This window comes from Spermophilus citellus (assembly GCF_964194105.1).
Source record: "Spermophilus citellus genome assembly, chromosome: 3".
NCBI lineage: Eukaryota > Metazoa > Chordata > Mammalia > Rodentia > Sciuridae > Spermophilus > Spermophilus citellus.
Window position 1 is genome coordinate 55855641 of NC_138184.1, and position 16794 is coordinate 55872434.

A 16794-nucleotide genomic window follows, 5' to 3' on the forward strand; every position below is an offset into this window, starting at 1 on the left:
CCACATAAAACTATTTGCAGCACTGTGAGACCTTCAGCTCTTCCAAGTACAATCTCTAAAGGGAATTTTCCTCATTTACAGGTAAGGAAACTGTGGCCCACACAAAGTGATTTGCCAGAGATAGCTAAGGCAGGTGTTGTCGGGCAACTCTTTGGATGCAGACGTATAGAGGGATGTGTGTGTGTGTTCATACACATATTGTGCACTCACAAATGAAATAGCAACAATGAGCCAGATGTGGTAGCACACACCTGTAATCCCAGTACCTCAGAAGGCCGAGGCAGGAGGGTAGAGAATTCAAAGCCAGTCTCAGCAATATAGTGAGGCCTTAAGCAATTCAGTGAGACCCTATCTCTAAATAAAATATGAAAAAGGGCTGGGGAGGTGGCTCAGTGGCTCAGTGCCCCCAGGTACAATCCCTGGTAACAACAACAAAATAAAAAAAATAAAAAAAAAAAAGAAAAAAGAAAAAGAAATAGCAATGATGTTGGATTACCTGCCATTAGGAAACATCCTGATCATTCTCTTTATGTTAATATTACATATCAATAATTTATCTCAATTAACACACATGGACATCCCCCAAAATAAGAAGCACAGCCGCACCCCACCTGCAAACTCCAACCCCAACTAAAACAAAACCCAGGAAAGGAAGAAGCTCTTGACTTACGGTAAATGACAGAAAAGAAGAAAACAAAGTCCCTTCGTCATATCTGGATAATTTTGCCAGGACTCCTTCCAAGATAGTAACGAACTAGTAAAAAAAAAAAAAAAAACAGCAGAAGAGAAAAAGAAATCATTATTTTAAACCATAATTGTTCATGACAAAGAACAATATTTTTCTACCACGTAGAGACTGGGGCTGAGTCCTCGGCTCATTTGGGAATTCTATGACTTGATTCCCACCTTCGGAGAAAAGAAGAGGCTCTGCCTCTACACAGAAATATTTGACTTATCCGGCTTTCTCTTCATTATTATGTGATTGCAAATATAGAGGGTTACAGAAGTGCAAAGTGACAAAATATTATTGCGTTGCGCATAGCGTGCGATAATATTAAATGCACTTTTCAAAATCCAAAACTGCGCAAAGCCGTTTTTACGTTACATATTAGCACTACATTTAATCCAATCTATTTTTATTTGTCTTTTATCAGTAATTTGGGGGAAACAGAAGTTTAGCACTGGCAAATATAAATGTCTTCCCATTCAGTATTACTTAGTTAAAATTCTATAATTCATGAGGGTGACTGAAATAGCTTTATCTGACTTTTATGTTTTATTATGACTCTCACTGAATGTGAAACTAGAGAAAAAGGGGTTTTCGTGATGGCAGAATTCCTTATTACCGTTTAACTTTCTGTGTTTAAAAATCTAACTTTGTCAGGGCTGAAAAAACAAACATTTCCCGTATAACCTCATGCAACGTTTGGGGACAAATTCTTATTAAGTTAACATATGCCACTTGATCAATTTATCTTCACTCGGCTTGCAATCATCGGAAAATCATTTGGAGCTGCGGCTGGGTGGTGTGCAATCTTGTTTCCTGAGAGATACAAATCTCCGGTTCAACTTTTTTTTTAAAATTTATTTAATGTGCTACATTTTAATGGAAATGAAGCTATGAACAAAGCCTGATTATAAGGAAGCATTTCACCAGAGGCTGATTACCTTTGCCACCAAGAGTGTTATCATTTCTTTAACCGTTTCTTCGATTAGTTCGTCTATTTTTGAATGGTATTGATGCTAAGGAACACAGAAAAAAAAATTAGCATGTTTGGGATGGCATAACATCCACTGTAATATATATATATATATAATAATATACGTGTATATATGTATAATATATATGTATATATGTATATATAATGTATGTAATATAATAATATATATAAAAATAATTATTTATTTATATAGAGAATTAAACCCAGAGGCACTCAATCACTGAACCACATCCCCAGACCTATTTTGTATTTTATTTAGAGATAGGGTCTCACGGAGTTGCTTAAGGCCTGTCTAAATTGCTGAGGCTGGCTTTGACCTCTTGATCCTCCTGCCTCAGCCTCCTGAGCCCCTGGTCTTACAGCTGTGTGCCCCCTGAGCCTGGCCACTGGTAATTTTAGACCACACAATTTATAAATAAAGCCTGGCCTGCAAACCCAGTTTACTTCCATAGTTCCAGGAGCATCTATAAGATTCTCACTCCAAGTCTTTAATGGAGAGAGATCTGAAACTCTTTAAAAGATGACCAGGCTCATTATATTTCACCCAGGGCTTTAGATGTCTCTGATATATGTAGACACACACACACACAGATTTACCAATAACGTGCATGGGTGGCTTAACAGCCTGACAGTGTGTGGATCTGGATTTTCCAAAGCCAGATGCCACAATAATCTAATAAAGGAGATGAAAATTATCTTTGGGAAACTGCTGGGGTCAGGGGAGATTGTGGCTTATAGAACTGGATCCATCCAAAGGGAATTTGACCAACACACTGGTTTTGCAAAAATTGTTCTGAAACCTTCAGGTGATTTGGGTTCATGCCACGGAGCTGCCCACTTTTATCTACAGATGTGGAATCTGTGTCCTGGCAACGTAACAGTGAACTCTATGGCAAGTGACCCATTTCCTCCATTCAAGCCTAGGCAGATCCAGACCGAGAACTTCTGAGACAGTGGCTGAATTTTTTCAATTTCTCTAACTGTGGCTGTCGATTAAATTTAAATAGCAATGGGAAAACAAACCCCCACACAAATAACAACAAAAAAAATCTGCCATACATGCCAGGGAAAAAGGAAAAGCGATTTCAATGCAAAATATGAGATGCCAGCTCCTTGACATTTATTAGATCAATTTTCTATCCATTTCAATTATTCTGTCTTTCCTTAACACACACAAAAAAGAAACAATGCAAAACATTGCTATTTGGAAAGGAAAACACACTTACCCACTCTTTAGCAAACTTTCAGAGGATGATTAATTAGGAACAGAAAAAAAACAAAGGAACAATGCAAATGAAAATTAGGACAAGAAGGACATATGAAAAAATAAAAAATAATTAGATAAACCATCCAAAATTAAAAAAAGGAAGCTATGAAAACATACAGATAATAAACCATAGGAATGGGATTTGATATTCTAATAACTGGCAGTCAGAATCACTGAGAATGAATAAAGATATGTGAGTCTTTTTGTCATTGGAAGACTTGGATAAAGTCCCAGTGCCAAGTTGAGAAGTCACGTTTCCTACAAAAATCTAGCTCAGTTTCCTTATCTGTAAAAAACAAAGCAAAACAGATAATATCATGACCTAGGACCAATATGAGGAGGGAGTCCCTCTTCTTATGATTTTTGGAATGGGAATGAGAAGACACTGTACCTAGATTTTTAGATCTGTATTTCAAAATAGAAGAGAAGATTTTGAATGTTCCCATCACACACACACACACACACACACACACACACACACACACACACACACACACTTAAGGCAGGGGCTATGTTAAATACCCAGATTTGATCATTACATGGTGTATATTCCTATCAAAATTCCCCACGTGCCCTGTAAACATGTACAGTATGTGCCAACCTATCAAGAATAAAAAAAAATATAAGAAGAAAGATTCTTAGCCAGTCTGTCCTATTATTCAAAAAATACAGTGCCCAAACCCTTTCCTGGTACTCAGGTTCTTCAACACATAGGTCTGTTTTGAAGACCTAGTGAGGTTCTAGATGTGAAAACATATTGTCAACCGTAATTTCAGCTCAAAAGTTATTATTTGTTCCGTTTGTCACTGAATAGCTGATGGGGTGAGAGGATCTTATCATGTATCACCCTCCTCCTCGTTTTAGTTGATTAGAGGAAAAACCAAATCCCAAACCCTGTTTGCACAGTCTTGGTGAATCAGAACTGAGGTGGCTCGATTGCTAGATTCAAGAAAGGATTTACTTGTCAGTAGCATAAACCTGAAGCTAAATGCAGAAAACTGATCTGCAGAATTCTGTGCGAGAAACACAAAGAAAGATGTCAGGAGCAAAAGAATTCAGGAATATTGACGGGGCTCCAAATTCATTTTTAGGTCTTTGAGATAAGATCCAGAATCACATCTTGACTTTCCTTCCCCATGTGACTGCTTCACTCTGCTAGGTTTTCTTTGCATTGCTAGAAATGAGTCACATTTATTAAATTAATTATGGGATTTAAAGTAAGCCAGAGAAGCTAGCTGTGTGCAAAATGATACATTATGAAATACTAACTGAGGGGTTTCTAACCAAGCAAAGAACATCATTGAGAATCAAAATATTCTCTTGAGAAACTTGGCTGAAGGGATAAATACAAAGAGAAAGATTACAGGTCTTGGTGTGAGGAGTTAATGATGTCATTCTTTTAGCCAAGAGAATCATGCTTTCTGTTCAGGAGCTGGGGGGACCTCAAGTCCTTTCATATGGAGGCAGGTTGGGGACACTGTGATTATGGGAACCTCTCCTATCTTCGATTTTTTTCCATGCCAAACTTGATCTTTACAGATATTATGCTCTTCACTTTTCTCCTGTTATAATGAACCTACCTTCTTTCCTTCCTTTCATTTTCCTGCTTGAGAAGTGTCCTGATCTGAGTATTCTGTCTCTTACTTCCAGTGGAAACTTGAACAGGGCAATTACTGCTGGGTCTATTTTATTATCTCTGCTACAGAACTAGAATCATCACTGCTATGAATGTAGAAATCAGATTCACCTAATCAAGTCACCAAGCCATATATGGGAATCTGGTTTAGAAACTTCCAAGTGCTGTGTGACAGTGTCATTACTGAGGTCCAACCACTCCTAGTCAGCATGGTGGTTACATGGGTTGGCACACGTCTCAAAACTCATCTAAAATCTATACACTTTATTGTATGCAAATTATATTTTAATTAAAGTAAAATCTACTTTGGGAAGATAGTAGGCCAGGGTATTAATTACTTTGCTAATCAAGTAGCAAAGGGATAAATATCAAAACAGCTCCTATTCCTTTTGGAGCGATTACAAAATGCATGAATCCCCTTTGCCAGATTTTTTTATGATATATGAGACTTGTTTGGCTGGTTTGCTTTTCTGAAGCAACAGGACTCTGCCTTCAGTCTGCTCTTTCTGGGGAGATACACAGTTCTAGCATAAAGGCATCTTCTAGTTACCATCACTGCTACCAGATTCTCTTGTCACCAAACCCTTGTAATTTGATTGTCCAGTTCTATCTGCATTCTGATAGAAGCCTCTTTCCCATTCTGCCCGCCCGCCTTGTTTATTTGGTATGGGGTTCAGGGGATTAAATCTAGGATGCTTAACCACTGAGCCACATCCCCAGTCCTTTTTATATTTTATTTAGAGACAGGTCTCGCTGAGTTGCTTAGTACCTTGCTAAGTTGCTGAGGCTGGCTTTGAACTCCTTTGATCCTCCTGCCTCAGCCTCCTGAGCTGCTGGGATGACAGGTGTGCACACCACACCAGTTCCATTTCCCCATTTCCCAGCTGTCTCTGCTAGCCTTCTTGGATTCACTTTACTATAACCCTGAATTCTACCCTGGGGCCCTCCATCATGGCGGGAGCTATCAAAGGAACTACAAATTTCCAATGGCGTGGAAAGTTTGCGGAGTTCACTTTTGCTTCCGACAGGCTAAGTTGCTGCAAATTCACAATCACGACGTGAAAAACATTCCACTTGACTTCCTGCGCTGCACATTTTGCCTTGTCATGGAACAGATTGTGTGTATGTTGTCTTTCTGTTAAGACCATCTGACCTTGGAAACGAGACGAAAACACACTAGACCAAGTGAGAAACTATTTAATACACAATTTCCTCTCTATTGGTACTTCACAAATTTTAATGGAAAAATAAATATTTAAGATGGAAAAGTATGGTTAACAAATGTCACAGCAGCTGCCTTTAGATGAGACATTATCCCCATGCGGAAATTCAGGAAGGGATCTTAAAATTGGAGATTACATCACCTTGACAGCTTCTAGTAGTGGAGGGAGACGGAATCTGGGTGGTGGAATCCAGGATCAAAAACTAGATCTCTAATATGGGATTCCTCTCCAGCACTCACAAAATACAAGCTACTTAAAAAAATGGGTTTTTCAGCTATTCTTATCCTGATTTTAGGATGTTTTCAGTCATCCTTGGTCAACTGGTTTTAACAAATCATTTTTACTTTGGAGATGAATATCTCCATTCTGTAAAATGAGGAAAGGAGGAAAGACCATTTTCATGGGATTTCCATCGAAGGTCTACTCAAAGTCACAGCTATGGCTCCAAATCACTCGGAGGAAGTACAATCTCTTCTGGTTTCCTCCTGTGTATTCTCAGATGCTTGGCTTTCTAAGCTCAGAAGGGACCTTGCTCCCACAAGCTGGTCATTTAAGTATCTCTGATTCCTTTATACTCAGGAGAAATATCACGGTAGGTCTTTATAATATGGCTATGAAAAACCATATCCTTTGGATAAGAGCCATTGATTATAATGCAGTATTGGATGGACCTTTAATGAAAACATGTAGTCGGTCTCTCTCTCTCCCTTTCTCTATCTCTTTCTCTGTATTATATTGGAACAACAACAACAAAAAAAAAAAAACTGAGAAAAGCCTCAGTTATTGTTTTCATTAAAAAACATTGAGTAGCTTGGGGGAAAATACATGTAATCCTTTCTACAGTATCAAATAGAACAATGTCCATAAAGAGGCATTGGAATGTTCCTATTTGGCTAAACCCAAGACAACTTTCTAGTCTTACATCCAGAAGTTAATATGTACCCCAATTTTGGGGGGGTTATTGGGAATTTAACCCAGGGGTGCTCTATCACTGAGCTACATTTTAATGTTTTCATTTTGAGAAATGAGATTGGCCTAAAATTTTTTAAGTAGCTTGTATTTTGTGAGTGCGGAGAGTAAGTCCATATTAGAGATCTAGTTTTTGATCACCACCACCCAGATTCCGTCTCCCTCCACAACTAAAAGCTGTCAAGGTGATGTAATCTCCAATTTTAAGATCCCTTCCTGAATTTCCGCATGGGAATAATGTCTCATCTAAAGGCAGCTGCTGTGACATTTATTAACCATACTTTTCCATCTTAAATATTTATTTTTCCATTAAAATGTAAAATGCCCACCCCATCGATTTTTATTTTTTCATTTTGAGAAAGGGTCTCCCTAAGTTTCTTAGGGCCTCACTAAGTTACTGAGGCTGGCCTAAAACTTGAGATCCTCCTGCCTCAGCCTCCTAAGTTGCTGGGATGATAGCCATTTACCACCAGGCCTGGCACCTGCTGTATCTTTCATTTGACAGTGGCAGTAGGTCACCAGAGTGAACAGCTTTCTCAAGTTCATGCATTTGGTAATTAAGATGAGGGTTCATAGGACAAAGTGATGAAACCACTAGACAATTTGTTCTTCTAGAAAACCAGATTCCAAGGTTAAGCCAAGGTCATTCAACTTTAACACAGATGTGATTAGTGGTAAAAATGAAAGAAAGGGTGACTTCTTATTTCTTATTAGATATCTCTCACCAGGATCTGTGGTTTGGTCTCTGGAGGGTCATAGCTATCCTGAAATTGGCATGGCAACACTGTGTGTAAGAGTTGCTTTCTTGAGAAGTGGCTCCTTAACTTTCACCAGATTCTCAGTGGATCTTAAACAATCTCCTATACCTACTGCTCTTTCCAAGCCCCCAATGCAAAAAGAAAAAGAGTTCAGATCAAAGTCACTTGATTTGTTTGGAAGAATTGTTTTGCCATCTGGCCAGATATGTGGGAACTCCTTAAATAAGGCCATAATTAAATCAGCCTGGGCAGGGTCTGAAGCAGCCACTGGAGCAGAACGGAAGGCCAGTTTTACTGTATCAAGCCTCTTCTACCCTGGGATAGTGTCATCCATGTGAAATGCAATTAAGATGCCCACCCTAAAAAGCTCCAAAGGGAAATATATATATAAGACTTCATTCAACTTAAAAAAAACTTTCCCCCTTTTTATTTTTTGCTTTAAAGGGAGCTACTAAGAAAGTGGAAAAAAATCCACAGAATGGGAGAAAATAGTTGTAAATCATGTACATAATGGTCTAGTGTCCAAAATACATAAAGAACTCCAGTCACTCAACATTAAAAAAAACCCAGTTTAAATATTTGGCAAAGACTACAAATAGTCAGTCATTTCTTCAAAGAAAATAAACAAATGACCCATAAACAAGTGTAAAGATATCAAATAGTGCTGAAAGTCAAAACTACAAGAGACACCATGAAACATACAGCAAGATGGCTGTATTTACTAAGATGTGGAGCCGGGCACAGTGGCACACACCTGTAATCCCAGTGCTCAGGAGGCTAAGGCAGGAGGATCGCCAGTTCAAAGTCAGCCTCAGCAAAAGCAAGGCCCTAAGTAATTCAGTGAGACCCTGTCTCTAAATAAAATACAAAATAGGGCTGGGGAGGTGGCTCAGTGGTAGAGTGCCCCCGAGTTCAATTCCTGGTACCAAAAAAAATCATGTAGAAAATTTGGATTTCTTGTATGTACATCACTTGTGAGAATATAAAATGGTAAAGCCACTTTAGAAAACAGTTTGGCTCTTCCTTAAAAAGTTAAACAGGCTGGGAACAGTGGCAAATGCCTGAAATCCCAGCAATTCAGGAGGATGAAGCAGGAGGATCATAAGTTTGAGATTAGCCTCAGCAACTCAGCAAGACTCTGGGCTGGGGATGTGACTCAGTGGTAGAGTGCCCCTGGGTTCAATTCCCAGTAACACACACACACACACACACACACACACACACACACACACACACACACATTGACCTTATGATCCAGTGATTCTCTTCTTAGATATATACCCAAGACAGCTGAAAACATAGGTTCACAGAAACACTGCACGTGAACCTTCATAGCAGAATTATTTGTAATAGCTAAAAGTAGAAACAACTCAGATGTCCACTGGCTGATGGATAGACAAACAAATGTGGTATATCTACTCGATGGAGTCATAAGTAGGAAGGAACAATACAAGCTACAACATGAATTAATTTTTCAAACTTTATGCTAAGTGAAAGAAGCCAGGCACCCAAGGCCACACCTATGAAATGTCCAGAATAGGAAAATCCTTAGAAATGGGCACGTCTATGCAGAGTAGGCTGGTGCTTACCTTGGGCTGGGAAGGGAAGGGGTACAGTGATGACTAAATAGGTACTTGGATTCTTTCTGGAATGATGAAAATGTTCCTAAAATTGATGATAGTGATGGCAGTTCAACTTTGTGAATATACTGAACCTGTTGAATTATATACTTTAAAAGGGAAAATTTTATGGGGATTATATCTCAATTAAATAAAAAGCAGCAGCAACTCCAAGGGAAAAAAGTTCAGGAGGAACAACATTCTGGAAAGTATAAACTGAAAGGTTTTTTTTTTTTTTTTTTTTTTTTTTGGTACTAAGGATTGAACTCAGGTGAATTCAACCCCTGAGCCACATCCCCAGCCCTATTTTGTATTTTATTTAGAAACAGGGTCTCACTGAATTGCTTTGCGCCTAGTTTTGCTGAGGCTGGCTTTGAACTGGAGATCCTCCTGCTTCAGCTTCCAGAGCCGCAGGGATTAAAGGCATGCGCCACCACACCCGGCTCAAAGGAATTTTAATGAATTTTAGAGATTTCTTGAAACAAGGCTCTGTGAAGCCTGAGAGTGTTGAGGGCCCCCCAGAGAAGCTCAGGTGGGATGTGGGGGTGAAGAGGTAGAGAGGAGTCACCAGCTGGGGTATCCTTTTCTTTCCCCACCTCTCTCTCCCCTTCATCCAGAGCAGCTCTATTTTTAGTTTCATAGGCTGGCTGTCTCCATAAGGGTTGAAAAACCAAATTCTGCAGCTAAAAACAAGCTGGCTAAAACTAGAATAGTGCTATCATTTTACAGATGAGGAAACTGAGCCCTAAAGTAGCAGACTGACTTGTCCAACTCCAGTTTGCAGAGCAACCAGGGCAAGAATCCAAGTGGTTGGACATCCAACACAGGCCTTCCCCCAGGGGACTAGTCTAAGTGTCTTAGTCCTTCTTGTGAACTCAATTTTGGAAACTGAGCCTCCAAAACAATGGTTGTCAAAGTGTGGTCTCTGGAACTACAGGATCAGCAAGGCCCGGTATCAGGAGTGTGGATTCTTATGTCACACCCCAGACCCTTGCAGAAATGCTCCAGATGGGATCCAACAATGTGAGTCTTAAGAAGCTCTCTAGATAAGTGTGATGCCCCACGGAATTTGAGAACCACGGCTGGAGATCATTCATATGCAGCAAATAGGGCTGGGAAAGAGAACTATGGGCCTCTGCATTTGACTCTGAGACCTAGAACCTACTCCCTGCGAAAGGCTCAGAATCAGACAGGAGAAGAAGTTAGCAGGGGGTGGCTAAGGAAGCACGCTTGTGGGGGATACAAGGTTGAAGAAAATCTTGCCAGAAAGAGAATACCACCAACCCACATTTAAAAATGGAAGGTGCTGAAAGAGAAAATAAATAACAAATAGGGAGCAAATATAATTTAGTAAAAATTCTGAGCATGGAAGGCTGGTATCGAAAGATCTGATTTAGGAGCAATTTATGCCAATTGGCAACAACACACAGTTGCCAGAAATGTTTCTGAATTAATTCTAAATTGGTATATGAATATCTAGCTGGCTTAAGGCCATCGGAGAAAAATGATCATGATATCTCTAATCAAGCCTGAGTTGCTGTTTCCTTCGCCTTTACATTTTAAATACCACTTTGGAGTTGGAAACTTAGCAAAGGACGAAAACTTTTGGTCAGGGAAGATTCACAATCCATGCGAATCTATAGAAAATTGAAAGCCTGCAATTGTTTTGGACATTCAGAACCTGCTGGCTGGGGATTGGATTAGCAGCAAGAGCTAAAGTTATATTCCCGAGGAGTTGCTCGATATAAGAAAGAGCTCTCCTGCTGTCCAGATGTTCCAAGTGCTAACATGCACTTCGAACATGAAAATGACTTGCATGCTGGCAAACGCAGATCTTTTGGAGATACCAGCCTAATAAATAAGGTCATCAAACGTCATTTAGCTTTAAGAAACCTTACGACCACCCTGGCTCCAGCCAAGAATCACTTCCAAGCGACTGGCAATCTCATCAGCACATGCCTTGGAAATTTACTTGACAGATACTGAACACTCATCCACAATTTAATCTACAAATGTTCCGAGTATATTTCTAAAACTATCAGATTAGAGTGGATGGAAGGAATTTGTGAAGTTTTCTTCTACATGATCAATGGAGACAGAAAAAAAAATCTGTTTTTTTTTTTTTTTTTTTTTTACCTCTTGGCCCATTTCCATACTGCAAAGTTTTGTTGATTGAGCTTTGGCATCAACCATAACATTAAACATGGTGCATATTGACTGTGGGACTCGAAAATCTGTTGATCGACTGGTTTTTTGCAGCTTAACTTCAAATGCAATCCTGGTTCTATTAAAACAAAGTAGGAAAAGACCAATTCAGTGTTCAGATGGCAGCAGGTGGAAGAGACATTTTTTCTGAGAGGCCAGTGAAAAAAGAAAATTGAAGGCTGTAATCAGTTTCAAGCGACAATGACTTCACATGTGTTCTCTTTTAAATGACTTCCCCATCTAAGGAGGGTCTATTCATGGAGACAGCCACGCACACCCTTCCTTTCTCGGCAGTCCACGGAACACCTGTAGCTCGGCGTATTTCTGTCTATAGTTTACATGCTACGGAGAACCCTAATTGCAGGAGAACGAATGAATTAACAAAAACCCGATTATAGCATTATAGCATACGTAAGATCTCTCACATTGGCAATGGCCTACCTTGAATCACTTCATTAAAAAAAAACCAACACAAAAAAGCAGTTTCTAATCTTCAACACCTCATGGTGGAGAGAAATCTTAAGTGACATTTATTGTTTTCTTTCTTGCTGCTTTTGAAAAAGATTGAAAGGGGGGGGGGGGGAAATCCAGCAAATTTATTGCATTGCTTTAAAGACTGAAAAAAAAAACCACCCCAAAAAAACCAAAACAGTTTTTGCTTGTTAAAGGGTCATAAAAAAGGAAATGGATCAAGCCGTTAAAGATAGGCTACCTTTGGGGAGGAGCGTGAGATTAGAAGGTGTGGGACTAGGAAATTTCTGTTGTATTTTTTGTTTTGTTTTTCAATGTCAATGTATTATTTTCAATAAGAATGTATTTTTATCATTAAAACCAATAGATTTAAAATACAATGTTATGTCGATTTCACTTGTAAGATACACACAATATACAATTGGAGCATTGTATCATCTAATGTAACCTGATTTTGATGTACATCCAGTTAGGACACCAGCAATGTGCTAATTGCTCACAGGAAAATCCTGATCTGATGTGGCTAGTTGGTATTTACAAGCGTGAGATCTAATTCTTGATATCAGCATTGTAAAAAGGCCTAGCTATATTTTAAAAGGTTTCTGGGAACGGTGTCACGTTGTTCCATGTCTTTAAAGGAAAGCAAGGGTTATTGGTGGCTTTAGGAAAGTCCCTTTCATCTAAGGCACCTTATCGGCATTGTTCACTGTCTGGTTCCAGAGCTCACGTAGCCACCAAGGAGGCACTGCTTTAAGAGGGATCTGTGGCAGTTTTCTAACAGTGCTTAGGAAGACCACACAGCTAGTTAGCTCAGGAAAGGATGCCAGTTTGCTATCAAACCCCGGGTGCAGGCAGAGAAGCCAAGTATAATTTCTAAGGTTGGAAGCCCAGTTCTTAAGGGGGAAAAAAAAAACTCAACCCAACCCTCCAAACACCCCTATAGATTATATGATCATGTTAAAGATAAATGTATTTTGGCTTCTAAAGACTCAGTACACTGAAGTAGCTTTCTAATCATGATGATCATTTTAAGCTATGCTGAAAATACATCCTCTTCTAGTTTTGTGAAAAAGGAGGCCTGATGGGGAACTGAGTTGGACAGGTCCCTGTGCTGATCTTCCGAGGCTTGTGTGCCAGTTCCGGCCCAATTTGAGAGATGGAAATGCTAAATCGCTCCCTTCCAATGAAGTAATCGTCTTCTGTTTTCACAAGAGAACTGTTCATAGCCCTTGGAGTGTGGGGCTGTGAGAAAACCAAGATGAATGTAGAATTAATATGACTGAGAGGGCTCTCTGGGACCCAAAAGCCAGGCATGGAGAGTTCACTTAACCCAGCTGGCTTTGTGTTCAGCTCAGACCTGACACAGACTAGGCTCTGAGGCTCTGTAAATGTCTTGTCAGATGGATGCGTTCGATTTCTTGGAAGCTCAGACCTGAAGAGTGCCTGCCTGACTTTTTGGCATTGCATATTTACATCTGTGAAACAATATCCTCACTCCACTGTCCGATAGCAGGGGTTATTTTATTCTGTCCCAAAGAGAAACATGGTGGTTCTAGGTTCTTCTAACACAGATGTTATGGGTTAAAACACCTAAGGGTTTCTCCAGGACTTCCTCTAAAGCTGGAGGTCAAGGGATGATATTTCTACCAGCGTTTGCTCTTGGCTGCTTTGCGCCTGTGACTGGGGCCTGAATTGAAGGAAATTCAGGAGTCCAGGAGCCATACAAGTGCGTTGGCCCAACTTCTGCCAATAAAAGGTGACTTAACTCCTACAATCCTAGCATGCTTCTAGGTCCTGGGGAGAGTGAGAAGATTTGACGGAACCAGGTCCATGCCCTGCCTCTGTTTAAGATGACTGTAATGTGATAAGGAATAAAACAGTCCTGTCTACCTTTGATATCCTCATATTGTCCTCTTTTCTCTGAGCAAAGGACATAAAGGACTGGCTTCTCAACAGAGGACATAAATGTCTTTTTGCACAATTGTGTGTACCTAGAGCAGGAGCTGGTAAGTCTTAATTCGAATGCTTTTCAGCCCCTAGGACAGATTGGGGGAGGACTTTTGGCTGTAAAGAACTTTCCCGTAAGATGTTTAATGGTGGATGGGTTCAGCCATCAGAAAAGTATGGCTTTTGTTAAAATGGATACTGATTCTGTAGGAGATGGTGGAATTTGAAACTGTGGGTTTGAGAAATAGGCCTGTCCTTGGGTCTAAAAGTGAGAAGAAAAAAGCAAAGTCCAGGATCTGGATCACCAGGACTATAAGCTTTCAGAAGCAGCATTGAGCACCTGCCCAGATTCTCCAGGGCACACAGTTCTTCCCCAATTCCCACCAAGAGGCTGTCCACCTACCTGGGGTCATGATGTTCTTTGGCCTTTTTGGTTTCCTGTTTTGATTACTATTACTTCTCTTTTCCTCTTTTCTTCTTCCAAAATATAAGATGATGAATTCGGAGCATGTTCAGGCAAACCCTGCTCCCATCACCCACAACTGATCCATCAACTAAACTACACAACATCTGGAGAGCTGGAGTAGCCTGTGCAGCTTGTATTGTAGTGGATTTTTTTTTTTTTGAATGAGGAAAAATAATGGGACAGTTATAAGTTGGAAAAAGAATTGGGGCTTGTGCCTGGGGCAAGCAGGGTGATGATGATGAGGATGTCAAGTCAGTAGATTTCACGTCTGTACTTGATATTCAGCTATGGATGCTCCATGGGGGAAGGGAGGTGGTCCTTCTTTCAACATGCCTGCTGGGGACTCAGCACTGTGTCTGGCCTACGGGAGGAGCTCAGTTTTTGTTGAATGGCTGCATGTCGTCCTCATTCTCTTCCCCTTACCTTCTTGGAACAGTTGGCTTAGGAACTTCAAGTACAGTGTTCCAAGTCCTACCCTAATCCTACAAGCCACAGTGACAAAACGGGCAATTTGTGGGAAGGTAAAGTGTATGTTTAATGTCTCCTGCCCACTTCCTGATACCCAATCAGATTCTGGCAGAGACAATGAATAGTTATCACACTATAGGTGCTTACTTCACATATACAGAATGATTGACAGGACTGGGTCTAGCCTCACTTTGCTGGAAAATCACCTGTACCAAATATACTGGATACTCTAGAATTGTATGTTCATTTCTCTCTTTCTCTCTGTCTCTTTTGGTACTAGGGATTGAACCCAGGGGCGCTAACCACTTAGCAACATCCCCAGCCCATTTTTATATTTTGTATAGACACAGGGTCTCACTGTATTGCTTAGGGACTCCCTAAGTTTCTGAGCCTGGCTTTGAACTTTCGATCTTCCTGCCTCAGCCTCCTAAGCCACTGGGATTACAGGTGTGCACCATCATACCCAGCTTGTTCATCTCTTTTTCTTTCCTCTCAACACTCCATCTAGCCACATACATTCATGTATTTAACAAGTCTTACTAGGTAAAATATTTTTGTGTGCCAGACACTGCTAGATAATGCGGATACAGAGATGAACAAGAATGAATGTGGTGCTGGGTGCAGTGGTGCACGCCTGTGATCCTAGAGACTCAGGAGGCTGAGGCAGGAGGATCGCAAGGTCAAAACCAGCCTCAGCAACTTACAGAGGCCCTGTCTCTCTAAAATTAAAAATTTACATTTAAATTTAAAAAATGGGCTGGGGTCTGGGAGTGTGGCTCACGAGTCAAATGCCCATTAGGCTTGATTCCAGATACCAAAAAAAAAAAAAAAAAAGAAGAACATGTGTATCTTTCCTTCATGGTTCTGATAACCATGAGAAAATTGGCAGCCAAGTTATTTTGGGTTTGGGACAGATGGGTGGCAGGTGAATACAAGCTAGATTCGGGTAGTTAGCGATCCAGCTGGCTTTTATAAACAATAACTGTCTCCATTAAACTCCCAAACACAGTGAAAGAGAAGACACCATTCTGGTGCCAGTGGACAGTGGAAGAGACATGCTGGATCTATCCAGCCACCTGTGCTTACCTTTTGACACAGGACTCAATCATGTCACTTGCCATCAGTTTCAGCCGCTGTTCCAGATGCTTTCCAAATTCTTCCTCGGGCCAGTGCAGGTCCCGGATGAAGGTCTGAAGGGCATCAAGTTTCCAGAATAGATCTTCCGAGGTGCCTGATCCATTACTAGCAGGACAAGAATTAGAAGACAAGAGTCACCCAGTAGGCCCCAGGCTCTGTAGAAATGAACACAGAGACAACCGAGGGGGGGGGGAGGGGGCTAGGAGGCTTTAGGCAAACAGTGGCTTCCACATACAAAACGACGCGTGTTGGCGGTGGAGGTGGGGGCAATCTCCACCGCAGCTTTTGAGTTTTACCATACAGGACCTAGTCATCTTTGCTCTGCCAATTACTCCAGACCAGTGAGACGTCTGAAGAAGGGGTTGGTTCCATAGCAACTAGGAGAATGGCGTATGGTAAAAATCAGCCTTCCTTCAATAACCACATTAACACATGTGATGATTCAGATGAAGGCCACGCACCAGGGGGAGAAGTCAGTTTCCACGGATAATAACTACATGGCAACATGCAGTTATTAAGATTCAGGGTTTCATGCACTTCCCCAGCTGCCCTCCAGAGCGGAGGCTTCTTGGAGATTGCACAAGACTTTTCGGTTTTAGTGCTAACAAAGTGGTGAGCGAGGACCTGCTTTCTCTCTTGAAGAGCTGGAAAGAAACTGGGTGGGGGGGATCAAGACGGGGGGACACCTGGGTACCCCAAACCCAAAATTCGTGTTCAGTTTGATTCTCATTCCAATTTTCACAGACCAGCCTGCTGCACAGGCAGCCCCAGGAGGAGGGGAGTCGAGGCAGGGGAGGTGAGTGGACTGGAGAGATTTGCAATGCTGCAGGGCTCAGAACCTGAGCTCTTTTTTTCGGCCATACTGTCTTACCCAGTCCTCTGTACAGATGGGGAAATGGGAGGTGAT

At 40.9% G+C, this 16794-nt stretch overlaps 1 protein-coding gene across 5 annotated transcripts in view; it reads right to left on the reverse strand.

Moving 5' to 3' along the window:
• The window catches only part of CADPS (calcium dependent secretion activator), a 479847-nt gene that overhangs the window by 72727 nt on the left and 390326 nt on the right, over positions 1–16794 (reverse strand). For 3 of the 5 annotated variants that reach the window (XM_081283087.1, XM_081283085.1, XM_081283084.1), the window contains 4 exons: positions 15837–15992; positions 11330–11477; positions 1669–1743; positions 671–754 (listed from right to left, as the gene is read on the reverse strand). In XM_081283087.1, the coding sequence (XP_081139213.1) occupies positions 671–754; positions 1669–1743; positions 11330–11477; positions 15837–15992 (463 nt within the window). Of the gene's footprint in view, positions 1–670; positions 755–1668; positions 1744–2947; positions 2963–11329; positions 11478–15836; positions 15993–16794 lie in introns of all 5 variants that reach the window. The other 2 variants (XM_081283086.1, XM_081283083.1) reach the window with 1 other exon arrangement.